General features: G+C 39.3%; 1 protein-coding gene and 2 non-coding genes across 3 annotated transcripts; 1 reads left to right on the forward strand and 2 right to left on the reverse strand.

Annotated features, from left to right (window-relative positions):
• The first annotated feature begins 9,569 nt into the window (after positions 1 to 9,569).
• Positions 9,570 to 10,619, forward strand: LOC143626058 (uncharacterized). Its single transcript, XM_077096236.1, has one exon. The coding sequence runs from the start codon at positions 9,570 to 9,572 to the stop codon at positions 10,617 to 10,619; it is 1,050 nt and encodes a 349-aa protein (XP_076952351.1).
• Positions 10,620 to 10,943: 324 nt separating this feature from the next.
• Positions 10,944 to 11,015, reverse strand: TRNAD-GUC (transfer RNA aspartic acid (anticodon GUC)). The gene has a single exon. It is a non-coding gene; the product is annotated as a tRNA-Asp (tRNA).
• A 3,855-nt stretch (positions 11,016 to 14,870) lies between these two features.
• TRNAD-GUC (transfer RNA aspartic acid (anticodon GUC)) lies at positions 14,871 to 14,942 on the reverse strand. Its single transcript has one exon. It is a non-coding gene; the product is annotated as a tRNA-Asp (tRNA).
• Positions 14,943 to 18,645: the final 3,703 nt, after the last annotated feature.

An 18,645-nucleotide genomic window follows, 5' to 3' on the forward strand; every position in this document is an offset into this window, starting at 1 on the left:
AAAAGTCAACTGTCAGCCACCCTATTCTCACCAACCACAGACCTGCATGTCCTGTCCAAATCAAATCAAAATCTTTTATCCACTCCTCCACTTTTAAATAAATAATAATAATTTCCATACTTTATCATCATTACACCTAGGTATGAAAAGATTACAATCCCCTAAAGCAAGGGATTGTGTTCCCTTGAGTTTGCCTATAAATATGTAACCTAAATTATCACCCAAAACACACTTCAAAGAACTGCAAACTTGCACTAATCCTCTCCCAAGCATCCGTTGTTTTCATTTCCGATCCTGTTACTAGGTAAGCCGAGAATATAACCTTGAGATCTACTTTTCAACCCTTATATTCTCCTATTTCTTGATCTTAATATATATACTTCTTGTTATTTAATCGTATTCTAGACCTTCAATTCCGAGGCCAACACCAAGAAAACCCGAATCTCGATTAATCCCTTAACAAGAACCATAGGTGAGTCTCACAGCCCCTATTTTCACTGTTTTCACTACTTTTAAACTGTTTTCGGGGCGAGGGACACGTACTTAAATAATGTTTTATCATGGTATACTTACAAGCTATGCAAGCGATTATGTGTTTAAATTATGTTTCATGATGAGCAATGCAAACGGTTATCTATGGTTTTCGATGAGAGTGCGATACGAGTAAGTGATCACTTTACCATTGGAACTCTAAGGGTAGGGACTGCTGGTTTGATCCACCCACTCGTAGGGGTCGCACCTCTTACACAGACGAGTGCCTAGCACGGGGCAGTACTATGGGATTGAGCCCGCTCGTAGAGGTCGCTCCTCTTACGCAGACGAGCGCCTTGTTTTCCGGCACAACGTCCACGCGTAACCCGCGGGACGGTATTATTCGCTCGTAGTGGCAGCGCCACTTACACAGACGAGCACGATTTTTCAGAAGTGTCCGCGCGTAACCCGCGGGACAGTATTACTTATTTCGCTCGTAGTGGCAGCGCCACTTACACAGACGAGCACAGTTCCCAGAAATGTTCGCGCGTAACCCGCGGAACGATTTTATCAGAATATGTTGATAGAACTATGTTTTACCAAGCATGTGTTTTAATGATGCTATCAGAATTATGTTTCAGAATGATTTTTATCAAGATTATGATGCAATACGATTTATCAAGTTACTAAAACTTGTGAACTCATTCAGTTTATACTGATTCAAATGTTTTTACGTGTCTTTCAGGAGATAACTAGGTAGCGCATGGAGTCACACTTAGAGCACCTCACGCTGAACATCTAAAACTAGCTTTTTGGAAGATTTTAGTTATATCCCTTCGATGCGCGCGGTTGTTCCCGCCGCGCAAGGGGATATGGCGTGGAAATCTTCAACAGTTTTTACACTTGGATGTTTTTATGTAATTTTTAAACAATGTAATGTATTTGTATTAAACATTTCACGCGAAATGAAAATCTTACTTTGAATGTTTGCAATGGCCCGTGCTTAAGTATCAATCCCCACTCGCGCGCGCCCGGCTGTTTCCGCCGTTCAGGGCCGGGTGTGACAGATTTCCCTTGGGTTCAGGTGATGGGTTCGGCGGCTATCGGTCTGTTGTTGACCCTACAGGTGCGTAGGGTTCTTTTGGCCCTTTTCATATTTTTATCATCTTTTCCTAACTGCTTTATGTTTTTTGCAGTGTCGGATTCCAATGAAGTGTATGTTCCACGATGGAACATCCGCCGAGGAACAACCCTTCGCACACCTGTGGAGTGCGTGGAGTGGGCTCGTCACGCAGCTCCCAGTGGTGCGTTGGGGGAAGCCATGGCTAGCTACCAGGAGGGTAGGCTAACCAATGAGCTTCGGGTTCTCCTGGACCGGATGCAGCCGCGCGTCGAGCTGCTTTGTCGTGAAAACGACAAGTTAAAAGCAGCTCGCCTTCAAGAAGTAGCTCGGGTGCGGGCTGTCCGGGAGGAGAACGTAAAGCTTACCGCAGTGGCTGCGGAAAAGGAGAAGGCCTTCAAGGCCCTCGAGGTTGAAGTTCAGGCCCGGCTCGAGGCCCGTTCCAAGGCTGCCCAAGCTGTTAACGAACAGCTTCGGCTGGCTAAGGAAACTGCAAGGAACGCAACCGAGAGGGCCACAAGGCTGAAGCTGTTGCTGAGCCTCTACGCGTGGAGAATGAGGAGCTTAAAGCCAAATTAGAGGTTCTCCAGCAGGCTCATGATGCCTTGGCGATGGAAGACGCCAAAAAGCTCCAAGAGATCTTGGACCAGAGGGGGTGCTTGACCACACTGAGCGGAAGCTAAAGGGCGTCGAAGAGGCTGCGGCTAAAGAAGTGTTGCTTGCCAACCTCAACAAGAGTGAAGCCGAACGCGCCCGTAACGAAGCTCAAGCTGCCCTCCAGGAGGCTCTGGTTGCCAAGGAATGGCTTCTTCGAGAAGCGTTGTCTCAGGTAAGCTTTTCATGTCTTTACGCTTTTCTTTGTAAATAGAAAAGGTTTTGATACTTGTATTTTTTTTTTCTTTTTGTAGGTTGTGCATCGGGTCTTCACGGAGACGTCTTATGACGATGCTATGAGCGCAGCCCTCAACGCTTCTCATGAGGATGGGGAAAAGGCCGGTTTCCTGCTTGGTCTAGGGTTCGTTGAGAAAGGCATCCCGCCTTCCAACTTCCCTTTATTTGATGTAGATACTGAAGCTATATACGACCAAGCAGTGAATCAGTATGCCGCCTTCCCGCATCCGGTGGTGGAGAAGGTAAACGAAGTTGCTGCTGCTGATGATGGGCTAGCTATCCTTAAAGCTTTCCTTGAACTGCCACGCTCTACTGATGGTGCTGGTCCAAGTGGAAGTGGCCCTGAAGCTTGATCCTGAAGATCCCTTCCCACTGCTAGGATAGATTTAGCTTGTATATATTTATTTTCTTGTAGGCGGGTAGTTACCCGGCCATTCTTGTAATGAATATTATGAAATATAAATCTTTGTGCGGTTAAGACCGCTATTTTCACTGGATTCCTTGCTTTATAAACGTTATATGACTTGCATACTTTAGTTTAAATTAGCAATTTTCCAAGTGTTTAGAATAAGTTAACCTTTGAACGTGGTAGATAATAGGTTGAAGTTTTGCTTCCTCTTTCGTGATTGTGCGGGTAGGACCGTCACTTGCACTTAGTAGGATGGCTAAACTTTACCTACATCTGACCTGCGTGGAGGTTTTCCTCATCTTTTTTGAAATTTCTAAGTGTTTAGGATAAGTTAACCTTTGAACGTGGCAGATAATAGGTTGAAGTTTTGCTTCCTTTTTCGTGATTGTGCGGGTAGGACCGTCACTTGCACTTAGTAGGATGGCTAAACTTTAACCTACATCTAACCTGCGTGTAGGTTTTCCTCATCCTTTTGTTAGAAATTCTCTGTTTTGAATAAGTTATCCGTTCGACGAGCGGTTGTTAATAGGTTAGTGCAGTTTCCTCTCATGATTTGTGCGGTTAGGACCGGCACTTTGATTTAGTTGACCAAAGTTTACCTATGACTGACCTGCGTGAAGGTTTGCCGTTTTTTGGGTTTATGCGGGTTTTGCCGCCTTCCCCACGCAACGACTTTCCACGTAATTATGCGGTGAAAACCGGCATATTCGTGTTGAATAAATTAACCGTTCGACGCGCGGTTGTTAATAGGTTAGTGTTCAGTTTCCTCTATCATGATTCATGCGGATAGACCGGCACTTTCATTTAGTGGGATGACTGAACTTTACCCTTCAACTGACCTGCGTGAAGGTTTGCCGTTTTTTGGGTTTATGCGGGTTTTGCCGCCTTCCCCACGCAACGACTTTCCACGTAATTATGCGGTGAATACCGGCATATCCGTGTTGAATAAATTAACCGTTCGACGCGCGGTTGTTAATAGGTTAGTGTTCAGTTTCCTCTATCATGATTCATGCGGATAGACCGGCACTTTCATTTAGTGGGATGACTGAACTTTACCCTTCAACTGACCTGCGTGAAGGTTTGCCATTTTTTGGGTTTATGCAGGTTTTGCCGCCTTCCCCACGCAACGACTTTCACACATGTATGCGGTGAAAACCGGCATCAGTGTTGAAAGTTCATAAAAGTATAAATGTAAAATCATCAGCGTCGATGTTCTAAGGAGAATCATTTCCATTAGAAGTGGCTCTAGGCCTTTTCTTTACAAATTTGGAATTGATCTACATGCAAACTGTGTAATTGAGCTCCCTTCCATGTTGTTGGGATGGGAGTGCCATCGAGCCGATATGCACCTGGTTCGGGATCTCGTTGTTTGCGCAGTATGTAGTCTCCAACATTGAAGCTGCAATTTTATTCGTGTTTTCCCCAGCTGGGGTTCTACACGCATCAGCCTACTCAGCGTTCATCGCGCCACGAGGTGCGCGAGCGTCCCATCTCTGACAAATGCTTCGACCATGTCCTTTACGTCTATAAATTCTTCAGTGTTGTGGCCTTTTGTCCTGTGAAAGTCACAGTATTTGCTCCGATCAGCATTGTGACGATGTCGGATTATTGGAGGCTTTGGCCACGTGAGCTCCTCAGTGGCGAATATCTCGGTGACGCTTTTGGTGAGTGGCGTCCATCTGGAGTTCTGGTTTGACTGTACGTTATCCCTTCCGCCTAACCGATGTTGCAAGCCGGATGAGGTGTCAAAGTTTACCCTTGACTGCCAAATGCCTAGCTTCCGCTTTTTGTTTAATCGGGCGGTAAGGACGATGTCTTCTCTCGTTTTCTGGGTGTAGAGGTTTGTGCTCTGGGGGAGATCTCTACCCAGTTGCTTCTCCGTTTCCGCAAAGCGTTTAGCTGCTGTCATGATGGCATCCCATGTGGATGGCATGCCATCTTTACCCGTTAAGGTGCGGATGAGCTCTGGGTCGTTCGCGCCCTGGATGAAAGCAGCGCGAACAAGATCTTCGCTGATATTACCCAGACTTAGCTTCTTTGAGTTGAAGCGAGTGATGAAGTCTAGCAAAGATTCATCTTCCTCTCGAATGCATTTGAGGATTGTCCATTGTTCCTCGGTATACTTTCTTTGTTGGCTGAAGTGTTGGCTAAACTTTTGCTGGAAGTCTTCCCAACCGTAGATGTGGTGGACCGGTAGACGATCGAACCACGCTCTAGCAGCCCCAACAAGCGTCATTTGGAACATGTAACACCACGTAGGTTCCGTCCAACTACTGACGGTTGCCCCCGCTATGAACCTGTTCAAACGATCGTCTGGATCAGATATACCATCATAAGTGCCGATGTTGGACATCTGTTTGGCACTTTTTGGGGCAATTGCTTCCGCAATGTCCCTTGCAAATTTGGACGTTCCCGCATTTGCAACAGTTGGTCTAAATGTTTTGGAGAAGTCACGTGGGCTTCCACCTGGGTTTTTTGGTTTGAAGGCTTCCCCAAAACGTCTTCTCGGTTGGGAATCCGTTTCTTTACGCTTCCCTTTCGCCTTATGACGAGGGTTTGCGTCTCTATCGGATTCCTCCGAATCGTCCAAGTATTCTTCGAATTCGTCAGCCTGTTGGACGGAACGCAAGCGTTCGTCCAACTCAGCTTGGAATTCCTTCTGACGTGCCTCCGCCCATGCCTTAACTTCATCGAGTGTTTGGCGGGGGAGCCTTGTTCGTTTCTCTAACTGGGTATCGGTGAATCCCAGTGAGCGATTATTTACTGCACTTGCCCCAACTTGGGTAACTGGGGTAGTGTTCGTAAAATTTACTTCACTTGCCCCGGCTTGGGTAACCGGGGTAGTGTTTGTAAAGACTGTGTAGCCGGTATTCCCCCCAGTAGCTGGGGTTGTGGTTACCGGAGTTTCTTTAACCATCTTTCCAGAAGTTTGAAAAAACTGAAAAGAAATGAAGTTCTAGCTTTTATGCACGGATGGCGCCAATGAAGAAACACTAACCGGACCCCGGGCAGATTACGGATAACCTGGGGGTTAGATAGATGTTTCCCACGAGGGGTTAGACCCGGCAAAGATGGTTCTTCTGATAACCTGCAAAACAGACACCGTGAGCTCGTCACTGAGAAGGGGGGGGGTTCCTCCTTGTGACCACCCTCCGGCGTGAGAATCAGACTAGATTGCTCTTTAAATATAAATGTATATTAAGAGATTGCTAGAGCAGATATCAGGTATAATATGATGATAATGTGATAAGATATGATTAGATGAGATGATCATACCATTTGGGGTATTTATAGCCGAAGGTAGGTTTCCAAGGAGGTGTGGCCGGCTGAATAGTATTCCTGTTCTACCAACTGTAGCCTACGCACGTGCCCTGCTGGTAGTTGGTGGGTAGGCAGCGGCTGACATTGACCAGGCCTGCTGTGTACTATTCCTTTTCCACCAACTGCCGGCTATGCACGTGGTATGACAGGAGTTGGTGAGTAGGCAGCGGCTAATAGTGACATACAGTACAAGAGCATGCTGCTCGCCATACTGTTGTCAATAAGCTGTCGTATCTTTAGTCAGATCTTTTGCCCATACCTCGTCAGGTACAGTACAAAAGATCTTCCCGTATCGTACGGACTGGCTTTTGGGCGGGAGTATTCCCCCTCCCGCCTTTGTGCGGGATTGTTCCCGGCTTTGCTCATTCCTTCAGGTGACACTGAATGATTGAGAGCTAAGTGCCTTGTGCGTGTAGCCTTGCTGCGCGGGTGGCCTTCCCTGATGGCTTGTATCCGCAGCTGCGGGAACAGGCAGAGTACTTCACCATTGGGAGGCATTTCCTGCGGGAACAGCTTGCGTACTGCGCGTAAGGACGTCACGTCTCTGAGCATGGTGGGTCCTGCGTATCCAGTTGGTTTCTGCGCAGACGTCTCTTTTGAAGGTGAGTCTTGCGGGTCCAACTGGGCTCTGCTGGGACCTACATCTTCAATTTCCAATTTGAAAGTGACATAAAAAAGTCAATGTGGCTTCTTCCAAGCTCTCATTCATGATTATGGACTAAATGACTAATTATGCTTTAAAAACACTAAGTATGGTATGTATTAGATTTGTAGGCTATTATTGATCAAGTTCAGAAGAAGGTGATCAGGCTAGTATTATGAAACTTGAATCGAACGTATGAAACTATTAAATTGACGTAATAGAGAAAATTTTAAAGGGTTTAAAAAATTGTATTCTTATATTTTATGTGTGTTGTCTATATATTTATATATTTGTTCATAGATAAAATAAATTAAAAATATTCGAGCCGAACCGAACCGAACAGCTCGTTTACAATCAAGCGAAAAAACAAGCGAGCATTTTCTAAGCAATTTATGAGCAAGCAGCGAGAGAGTTCGAGCAGCGAGCAGTTTGGACGGCCCAATGAAGATAAATGAAAATAAAAAAAAGTGTCGGGCCTTACTCATGTTGAATTAAGTTTATTTATGTAGACTTTAGTTGAAGTCTACTGGGCCAAGAATTAGAAGAAGCAGCCCACAAACCATGGCGAGGGAATCGGGAATTATAAAGCTAAGAATAATTGGCCTACTGATAGGACGTTTGGGTTCTCGGGTAGAGACTCAAGTTCGATCTTCATCCTTGTCACTTTTGTAATTATGACAATGAAGGGTTTGAGAGCCTTGTGCAAGGTTGTCAGTTCGAATCCCGAGCCCACTCGGGTTTTTCTCCCAACGTGTATTACATCAGAGAGTTATGTTATTGTGGCGGCACAACAGCTGTCAAGTGGCAGCCGGCGATATGGTTTCTTGGAAGAACACCCAAGCCAAACTCTGAAGCCAACGTAGGCCCAGTTAAGACAACATAGTCTAGCCATAGTTGGGCAATAGGGCTCCCTATATTAAAATAAATTATAATAAGGTATATGAGCTTTATTCATAACGTTTTTCCAATAAAAATATAGCACTATTTGTGGCTATCTTCAACATGGTTTTTAGTATCCACAAACTTTGATGTATAAAGATCCGGAGTGAGTGAGATAAGGTTTGTAGAGTTGAAAAGGAGAGAAAATACATGTAATTCATATAAGTCGAAAGAGAATTCATGTGGCATGTGAAGCAATCTCCAAATAGTCTGACCGTTGACGTAACGCAATAAATCATGCAAAGTACACTCATTTCATAATATTCAATGTTACAAAGATAGAAATTATACTTTAGTCCATTTAGCAACTTTCATTCATTGCATGAATACCAAACTAAACACTTATCTAGAAGGAAATATCAAAATAAATATGGAAAATGTATATGTGTTGAAGCTTCATGAAAACAAGGTGACACTCAACTGAAATCTCTGGGCTGTAGAGGTTTTCTCTGTAGCGAGCCCACAGATAAACCATGCTGACATGTGGAATTTTAAAGAGAAGACGGGCACGTAAACACCTTGTGAGAGTAAACGTATAAGCCCTTACAGTTATCCCTGAAAAGGCTAGCCTAGTCTTTTCAGGGGTAACAACTAGATCTTAAACGTTCCTCAAACAATGCGTCAACGTACCCGTTTCCTCTAGAAAAATATCACGCTCGTTGGCCAGTCTGTGACCCGTTATAAGAAAAAAGCCTCTATAGCTTAGACGTTTTAGCCAACTGACACATTTTGATACCAGCACCAATTTTTTAAGAAAATCATGATTAAAAAAATTCAAGATCGATACCAAGCTTATCCCTATTAGTTAGTTATATTATTTTGGTGATTTATAAGTTTATAGTCCTTTCCAATGTGGTGCAGTTAATATTGAAAAAATCTCGACTAAGCATCGATTAATCGCTAGTCCCCACTATACTGATTAATTTTGGACTAGTCGGCTAATTAATCGGTCAACGGTCTGGCTAACATCGGCAGTTTCCGCCGAGATTCTGACCAAAATCAGCGGTTTCCGGTGAGATTCTGACCAAAATCATCGGTTTACAGCGAGATTCCAGCAAAAACTAGCGGTTTCCAGCGAGATTCTAGCCAATTTCCAGCCAAAATATGTTTTTGTATGTATAAAGCTGAAAATTACATATAAAAATGTGTGCGTGTATATATAAAACTGAAAAATATATATTAAAGTCCGATCCAGTTAATTTTAATTAATCACTAGTCACGACCCCACCGCCTAATTACCGACTAGCGATTTTTACAACATTGGGTCCCCACTTACAACACTTTGGTGGGGGGGGGGGGGGGGTATTGGGTAGCTCAATGAAGAAAGACTGGGATCTTTGTGATCTCCAGTTCGATCCTAAGGGCGCCCGGGTTTTACCAACAGTGGGCATTCGGAAGGTGGATTTTCCCTGAAATTGGAGATAACTTGGAGCTGATTAAGAGCTCCGTACGGTTAGATTGGGCTACCTGACGAAGGCCTTTTGCTATTGGATCAGCTCGTACGAAGTATATATGAATAGAAAAGATTTATAATTTTATAGCCAACTAACCAAGGTAGGCAAACCTAAACTAAAATCTCACAAAACAGAAGTCAAAAAGTCAACACACCGACACGCATCTCCTTCCTTCCTTCATCCCCAATCTCACAACCTTCAAATCTCATTCACACAGTTACAAAATCAGATGCAATTATCTTCATTTCCACCTTAATCACTATGCTAATCATCTAATCCCATCATATTATTCACTAATTACCCTCCAATTTCACTCCAATTATGGAACCCCCAAATCGCCCATGCCCTAGACTCACACAAACCCCAGATCCACACCCATTCGAATCAACCCACATAACCCGATCCGATTACATGTTCCAATCCACAAGCGCATTAGAAATCCTACGGGAAACCATCAGAATCCTACGCTTCAATCTCACCGGTTTCATGGCAATTGGATCCATATTAATCTGTCCCGTTTCAGCTGTATTATTGTCAAATGTTTTAGTCGATCAATCCCACGTTAATCGCCTTCAAACCCACCTCGTTTCCGTCGCTAAATCGTCAGGTTTTGCATTATCCCCTATCTTGTCGCTATCTTGTCGCAAATTTGCTGAAACTGTTGTTTCAACCGTAATGTGCTTCCCGTTATACATCACATTGTTATTAATATCGAAAGCGGCTGTCGTGTACACTGTCGACTGTACTTACTCGCGTAAAACGTTCGATTCGTCAAAATTCTACGTTATCTTTCGAAAGATTTGGAAACGAATCGTTTCGACTTATTTGTTAGTTTGTAGCGTAATCACCGGGTGCCTCGGTTTGTTTCTCATGTTAGTTTACGGTATCAGCAGCGTGCTTTCGGCTATCGGGTTCACGCCTGATTTAATTGTGTACGTTGTGATTTTACTCGTGTTGTTGTTTTCGGTTTTTTTCGCGAACGCGGTGATTATTTGCGATCTGTCGATGGTGATATCAGTTTTGGAAGACGTGTCGGGGTCCGAGGCGTTGTTGAGGTCTAGTGTGTTGATTCGGGGGCAGACGCAAGTGGGGTTGATGATATTCCTCGGGTCGACGATTGGGATGGCGTTTATCGAGGGGTTGTTTGAGCACCGGGTGAAGACGTTGAGTTATGGAGACGGGTCGTCGAGGATATGGGAAGGGCCGCTTTTGGTGGTAATGTATAGTTTCGTCGTGCTTATTGATTTCATGATGAGCGCGGTTTTTTACGTTAGTTGTAAGTCGTATAGTTTGGAACACGTGTCGAGTGTTGAGCGTCAGTCGGTTTTGGAAGCGATGAATGACTCGCCTGCAACTCCGGTTGTTGAATAATAAAAGATAATGAATTTTGTATTGAGTATGAGGATATTGGATTTTTAGATTTATGGACTCGGGCTTGGGGTCGGGTGGGGATACGCAGCATTTAAAAGCTCGGTAGCTTTGACGTTCGATGAAAAGGGTTACGTTTTGCAGGTTCTTTGTTTCGAATTAGAGTTGTAGTTGTTTTGAAGTTTATGTACCATTTATTGAAGAGTTGAGTTCATAAATTTATAGAAAGAAAGATGAGTTTTTATAAACTTTGGACTGATAAAATGTTATGTTTTTTTATTTATGTACTTTTTTTTAATTGTTGTTTGGAGTTAAAAAAAAATAAAACGCCGTTGCCGGGGATCGAACCCGGGTCACCCGCGTGACAGGCGGGAATACTTACCACTATACTACAACGACTTACTGATATATTTTATTTAGACTTTAAACTTAAGGTATAATTTATATAAACTGAATAAAAATAAACCATATTAATCTCTTTCCGGCTTTGTAAGTATCGTCAAGATTTGTTGGAATATATTTGTCAACATCAATACAATACTGTATAGGCATATTTTTAACCTTGTCATATATATGGGCAAAGTTAATGGCGAAGTCAAGAATTTTTTCTTATGGGTTTCAATGACGGATTCAGAAATTTATTTCAGGTGGTGCACTATTTTTAGATACTTCAATTTTATGGAATCAAATATAAATATTTCGGGTCGGTTTAAGGGTTCGGGTCGGTTCATTACATAATAAAAATACGATAAAATAATAAAAAAGACACCATCATTCGTAATTAAAAACACATAATATAAATACAAAGGTCTTTACGAATTAAAAAAAAACTTATAGTTGTTCCCTATGAGTCTTCATCTTTTGAAATCTTTACATAATATATATGCAATCATTCGGCCGAATGCCCGGACCACCTAAGGAAGGAGGTGTGGCGCCTGCGTAATCTTGGTGGAGAGGGGAGAGAAGCAGAGAGCGGCATTTGTAATTATATCTTTGTTTAAAAGTTTTTTTTTATGAAACCCTAAAAAGTTGCATAGAATTTTTTTAAAGTAGTGTAAAACAGATTTGAACCGTAAAAGGCTGCATAGAAAAAAAAAAGTAATGTAAAACGGATTTGAACATGTGACCTTCAATTATCAATTATCATCAATTATCAATTAACCAACTAAGAGACTTATCCACTAGACCAACAACTTATATTTCAATTAGGATGGTTCCTTTCTAATTTAAAAGGTTGTTCACTATATTATTTTCTATATACCAATACATTATAATTTTGAAACTTGGGTGGTTCCTGGGAACCACCTTTGTATTAGGTGGATCCACCCATGATGGGTTCGGGATTTTTTGGTGCTTGATTTATGTCTCTAGCGTCAAAGTTTCAGGCACGAATGGGTCGGGTCAGGTCGATCATTGGTTCAGATAAATAAAATGAAATATCACTATCGTAATAAAAATATATCATTAGCAATCAATAAAATACAAAGTCATATTAAATAAAAAGATATTACGTATTATAATTGTTCCATGCGTGTTTTCATGTTTTGAAAACGATATCTTCAATCGCGAGTAAAAAAAAATCTTTTTTTTTAATATAACAAGTATAAGCATCATTCATATTATCGTCACCCAAATAATTACGCAAATCCGTCTTCACATGCTTTATTGAAGAAAAACATTTCTCAAACGGAGACCAACTGATATTGGTTGTTGATGATCGTTAAAACCTTGAGGCGAACCGGCGAAGGCGATGAGGCAATGGTCGTTTGGTCGACAGAAAGAAGTTGATCGGTTGGTGAGGCGATGGCCGATGTTTTTGTTTGTTTATTTATTTATTTTTTTAGGTATTATGTTTAAAAATCTTAATTGGGTTGGGCTTATTGACCCATTCTATGAGTAATTATGGGTTTTTTTATTAATTTTTATAGTTTTTTTAAAAGCTTTTTATATTTTATAAAAAGAATATTCATTACAAAAAAATATAACTAAATTTTTCACAACCAGTGGGTCCAAATATATTTTATTAAAACGATACTGGGCTCGCTTACCGAAAAAGAATGAATTCGCTCCTTAATTCGACACTATAGGTTATATATAAAACCAAAAAAATACCGGGTTCGGCCGAACCCGGTGGAGATAATGTGGCTCCACCACTGACCAAAGTGAATACCTAAAGTCGATAATGTCAATAAGTCATATCGATGGTTGTCAACATCAATACGGCACGATATAACAGTAATTTTAACCTTGTAATATATTGGTCAAGACGAATAACTAAAATCGTTAGTGTCAACAAGTTGTAATGATGGTAATGAATGAACTCAAATGATATACAATGGCTTATACATGTAACTATAATCACATTTATAAAATCTAATAGAGTACTAAATACATCATATTTTTCGACTTTCGTTCAATTTGTATACTTGTATATCAATCAATCAATCAATCAATCATACTCAATATTTTAACTTTCATCCCGATTTCACAAAAAAAATATCGGTTTAGCAAACTTATACGTATATGTATAATACTTATTTTTTAATTTTATACATGTTATACTTTATAGACAAATGTACAATTAAGATAAATGATAATGTACATATGTGCACATTATGTAAATGAAGATTAAATAAAAATATACATATGTGTATAATTAGGGTTTTTTTTAATGAAATCGGATGAAAAATATTTATTTATTTTAAATTTTTTTAAATTTTTGTTTTTTTTTTTCATTTTATAAATTTTTTTAAATATGTTTTTGAAGAGGTTTTTTGTAGTCCATAATAGTTCTTAAAGTTCTTAATTTCAAAAAGTTCTCAAAAAATCCTCACTGATTAAACAACATTTTTAACCTTGTCATATATATACTGGGCAAAGTGAATACCTAAAATCGATAGTGTCAATAAGTCGTATCGATGGTTGTCAACATCAATACGACACGATATAACAGTGATTTTAACCTTGTAATATACTGGCCAAGGCGAATAACTAAAATCGATAGTATTAATAAGTTGTAGTGATGGTAATGAATAAACTCTAATGATATATAGTGACTTATACATGTAACTATATTCACATTTGTAAAATCTAATAGGGTACTAAATACATCATATTTTTCAGACATTCGTTTAAGTTGTATACTTGTAGTGTTTCAAAAATTATCGATACGATTAACAGTAATTAGTTTTGGATAATGGGTTATTACATGTTTAGAAGCAAGTAAAATTACAAGATTCCACAATTTGCAGTCTATCAAAAGCAACCTCAACTTTTTATTTTTTGTGTTGTTATTTAATATCTTTGGAAATAACATCCTTAACATGTAGGTAGATCCAAGTATGCAAGGCTAAAACTGTAAGTGCAAACAACAAATAAATGTTTAGTATTAGTTACATTGTTCACATACATGACACAATGCTTAAGTATAGACAACCAGATGGGACAAACATAAGATCCTGTTCTTTTTCCGGGAAATTAAGATGAAAACATTCGGTGTTTCTATCGACACGTTTTCTATACTAAAAAATAAAAAGTGTGGCTGCTCAAACGTGTAGTTTGGGTCTCTATCCCAGTACAAACAAGTGGGAGTTTCTTTTCCAGTTGCCCATTCATACTGTAGCTGCATGGTGATGTTTGCAGACCCCAACAAACCGCTTTCATACGTTTATATTGTAAGGATCATGAACATAGGCAGATCTTAGTGTGCTCAGTTATTACTACTAAATAAATTTAAACAGAATCAAGTTTTGAACTTGAGATTGGGCAGAGGCCGCGCAAACATAGGCCTCCACTACCACAAATTATGAAATAGATTCGACCACTTGAGCCAACCATAGGGGGGCACCCCTCCTAAGTCCATGTAAGTAATTAACCTTATGTCCCATTCTCGTTATTTATTATACACCCCTGCTTACCTAACTTTCTTCACATGGCGATGTGGGAATATGGAGTAATGAAGTGAACATTATTATTTAATAAAAATTTATCAGGGTTTTTAAGGGATAATAATCTTAATTAGTTGATCAGTCTGTTGTAGAAAACACTTGCTATTAGTTGCAAAATATTGTGGTCTTTGGATGCTAGTCTTATAGTTTGGAAAGCGCGTCTAATATTGAGTGTGAATCGGTGTTGGATGCTTTAAACTGCTTCACCTTTTGAACTTCATGTCCAATTTGTTCTTTACCTTAGTAACAGAAAAAAAAATGAACTTGTAAACTTTGAACTTATAAAAATGTTAATTCATAAAATAAACGCCGTTGCCGGGGATCGAACACGGGTCACCCGCGTGACAGGCGGGAATACTTACCACTATACTACAACGACTTATTTGATAGTCGTGTGTATATTATTATCAAATTTATAATTTTATGTAAACAAAATATATATAAAAATTTCATTGTATAAGATTAATCTTCTCTCTTATTGTTTTATTAGCATTGTAAGCATCATCAACATCAGTAAGATACTTGCAACAATATTTAGAACCTTGTCGATAATGCTATTAAGTTGTAATGCGTTGTAAGCATCATCAACATCAGTAAAAACAACAGTTAATATTCTTTATTATATTAAGTATCCAAGGCTCAAACACTAACTCTATAAGTACCCACTGTCAATACAAACTAAGCTGCTGTTGTATGTTACAAGTTAACCGGCTATTATATTATCATAATGGTCATGGTTGTTATATAGAGTTGCTATCGAAGTACGAATTCAGACATGTATTAATTATTGAATCCGAATGTCAATTTAGCTACATGAATGAAGAAAAATGTATAGCTATTTTGATACATAAGTGAAGAGAAAATAACAATTTTGTCATTGATTTGGGAGTGATCGGAGGCTTTGAGCCGTTTTGGTGATAGACGGTTTCTTCTCATATTTCGGATAAGAAATTAACAATCTTATTAAGTATTTTTAAGTGCGTCGACAATGTTTAATGTGGTTTCTTTACTCTTCTCCATTTGAAAATAACCGCGTATATTTAATAATATGCGAAAGCAAATTTCGTGCAGAGGCTGCACGAACGCAAGCCTCCACTGCCACAAATTATGACATAGGCTCAACCACTTGGACATAATCGCAAACTATATATTTAGCTAAAACTAAGATCGAACGGGATGCAAGTTTTCCGAAACAACATGAATATTGCATTACTATATCAACTGAAGGTTTATGATGTATATATTTGAAGATTAAACCGGAGAATAAGTTTGTAATATAAGTTGAAGTTGAAATTTTGAGATTTGTTGTTATACCATCAAATAAGTTTGTAATTGTTAAACCATACTAGTCATGTCATGCCTATTAGCTACTTAGATAGACATATATGTAGACAATTAAAAATCTAAAGTTATAGCTTTGACCCAATTTTATGACTCTAATAGTTTTAATGTAGGTTTAGAATATCTTATAAACACCTCACACAACACACCATAAAAATCAACTCATTCACGCCGTGATCAACGGCCATCATGGAAACAGAACCAGAAACAACATCGGTTCCTAGACCGACCATCATCCGCATCCTCACCGAGTCAGAGAAGATCTTCACAACCAACTATATATTTCACGTGATTATTCTAAAGATTGGCATATGAATTGTTTCCAAATAGCTTGTAATAATCACCTGCCTCACTTCGTGTTGTACTCGTTTTTGGAGGCGGATGAAGATGTGCGGCATTCAAAAGGTTGGTTTACTTCAATCTTCCACGAAAAAGTTACCATTTTGGGAGTTTTTGTTTCTGATTGAAATTAGAGATAGAATAGATTCAACATGTCGTTATGAAAATGGAATCATAGTTGTTTTGAACTGCATGTCCCATGTGTTGCAAACTTGAGTTTATAAACTAATAATAGAAAGAAAAGATGAACTGTCAAGGCACTTTTTGAACTATTTTGGAGCAAAAAACAACGTTGCCGGGGATCGAACCCGGTCACCCGTGTGACATGCAGAAATACTTACCACTATACTACAACGATTTGTTTGTCGTTTTGGGTTCAAAATATGATATTCAATCTACACAAAATTTTGTTTGGAAACAGGCCAAATAAATATCCTCAAATCTTTTAGATCTTGAAAGGTCTAGTAAAATTTTAGGTTAAAAGAACCAAAACTTTTACCGTTATATTATTTCGCTTCTATTAAGACTATAATATTAATTACATAAAAAGATTTATTTTTGTTATTAACTAGTTTTTTTTTACCCGGCGCAGGTAAGATAACGGGCCAGTTAGGTAGAATATGTTTATGTTACGTTGCAGTTGTGCATTACTGTGGGTTCGGTTGATAAACATATAAACTATTAAGATATAAAAAACGACATTTGTTCGGTCGGAAAAACCCGAGTGTTGTCTGTATCGGGCGCTGCAACAATGAGTCGGTAAAACTCGGGCGTTGGTAAAACCTAAGTGTTCCCGAGCGTTGCGACGGTGAGTCGATGTGAATTCGGTCGATTTCGATCATTACGATATCAGAAGCAAACAAAAAGGACAGTAAAACCCGGACGTCGGTAAAAACCAAAAGTTGTCCATCCTGAGTGTTTCATCAGTAAGTTAAGGGATTAGCTGTTTAATTATCAAATTTAAAAAAAAAAAAACATAAAAACAAAATAAGGAACCACTTTGGTGCCGCCATTTGGCCCAATAGGGGCATGACGGCACCAAAGTTGTAAATTATATATAAGTATAATTATATCACGGCCAATTATTGGGCCAAATGGCGGCACCAAAGTTGCAAATTATATATATGTATAATTATATCACGGCCAATTCCAAACCGTAAACCAAACCACTAAACTTAGTTTTCAAATGGTAACCTACAAGTGAACCATTAACTATAACTCCACAAAACCAACCAATTTAACAGGGGTGAGCAATAACTAAACCGTTAACCGAAACCGTACCAAAACCCGACAAAACCAAACCAAAATAACCAAAAACTAAATTAATCGAACCGAATAGTAATTTCTAGCTTTTATACCTCTATTTCATGTACTTATACCACCATTCCATGTATTTATACCTTCATTTCATATATTTATATCTCCATTTCATGTATTTCGTATACTTATGCCACCATTTCATGTATTTATACATTCATTTCATGTAATTATACCTCCATTTCATGTATTTGTTTCTTCATTTCATTTAATTATAATTTTATTAGTTTATTTCATGCTATTTTTAAAATCCGGTATTTTAATCGTACAAGATTTGGCTAAAAAATGATATAATCGGTTGAACCAGGATGTACCGGGAGGTTCAAACTAGAGGTGCACAAATCGGTTTTTTTTAAAAAACCGGTTCGGTTATTAACCGGACCGGTTTTTTTTGGACCGGAAAAAAACCGAACCGGTTAATAACCGGACCGGTTAATAACCGGTTTTTTCATCTCAAAACCCTAACCGGTTAGGACCGGTTTAGAAACCGGTTAGAACCGGTTAATAAACCGGTTTTTTTATTAACCGGTTTTTTAAAAACCGGTTTTTAACCGGTTAACCGGTTTTTTTTTTTTTTTTTTTTTTTTAATAACCATAAAAAACGGTCAAAAAACCAAAAATACGGCTATATGCCCGTTATACAACGGTCAAAACCGGTTTAACCGGTTAACCGGTTATAAAAAAACCGGTTAACCGGTTATAAAAAAACCGGTTTATAAAAAAACCGGTTAACCGGTTTTTTTATAACCGGTTATTAAAAAAAACCGGTTTTTTTTATAACCGGTTTCAAAACCGGTTTTGGCTCTAAAACTTAAAACCGATATACAAACCGGCGGTTTGTAAACCGGTCAAACCGGTTTTTAAAAAACCGGTTTTTTTAAAAACCGGTTTCCGGTTTAAACCGCCAAACCGGTTCGGGAACCGGTTTTTTTGTGCACCTCCAGTTCAAACTGGTTGAACAATTTAACCTGTAATTCCATATAAATAAACTCCAACTCAAAAAATAACCCTAAAGTACATTAGCAAACATCACATTTGAATCAAACATCATACATAAATAATGATCGAGTCAAATAGGAAGTTTG

Source organism: Bidens hawaiensis, unplaced genomic scaffold, assembly GCF_021521415.1.
Source record: "Bidens hawaiensis isolate Kalapana, Puna unplaced genomic scaffold, B.hawaiensis_p1.1 tig00004282_1, whole genome shotgun sequence".
NCBI classification, from domain to species: Eukaryota; Viridiplantae; Streptophyta; class Magnoliopsida; order Asterales; family Asteraceae; genus Bidens; species Bidens hawaiensis.

Excerpts from the sequence above, each read along its gene's own strand:
- LOC143626058 (XM_077096236.1), top strand. The coding sequence starts at position 9,570 with ATGGAACCCCCAAATCGCCCATGCCCTAGACTCACACAAACCCCAGAT.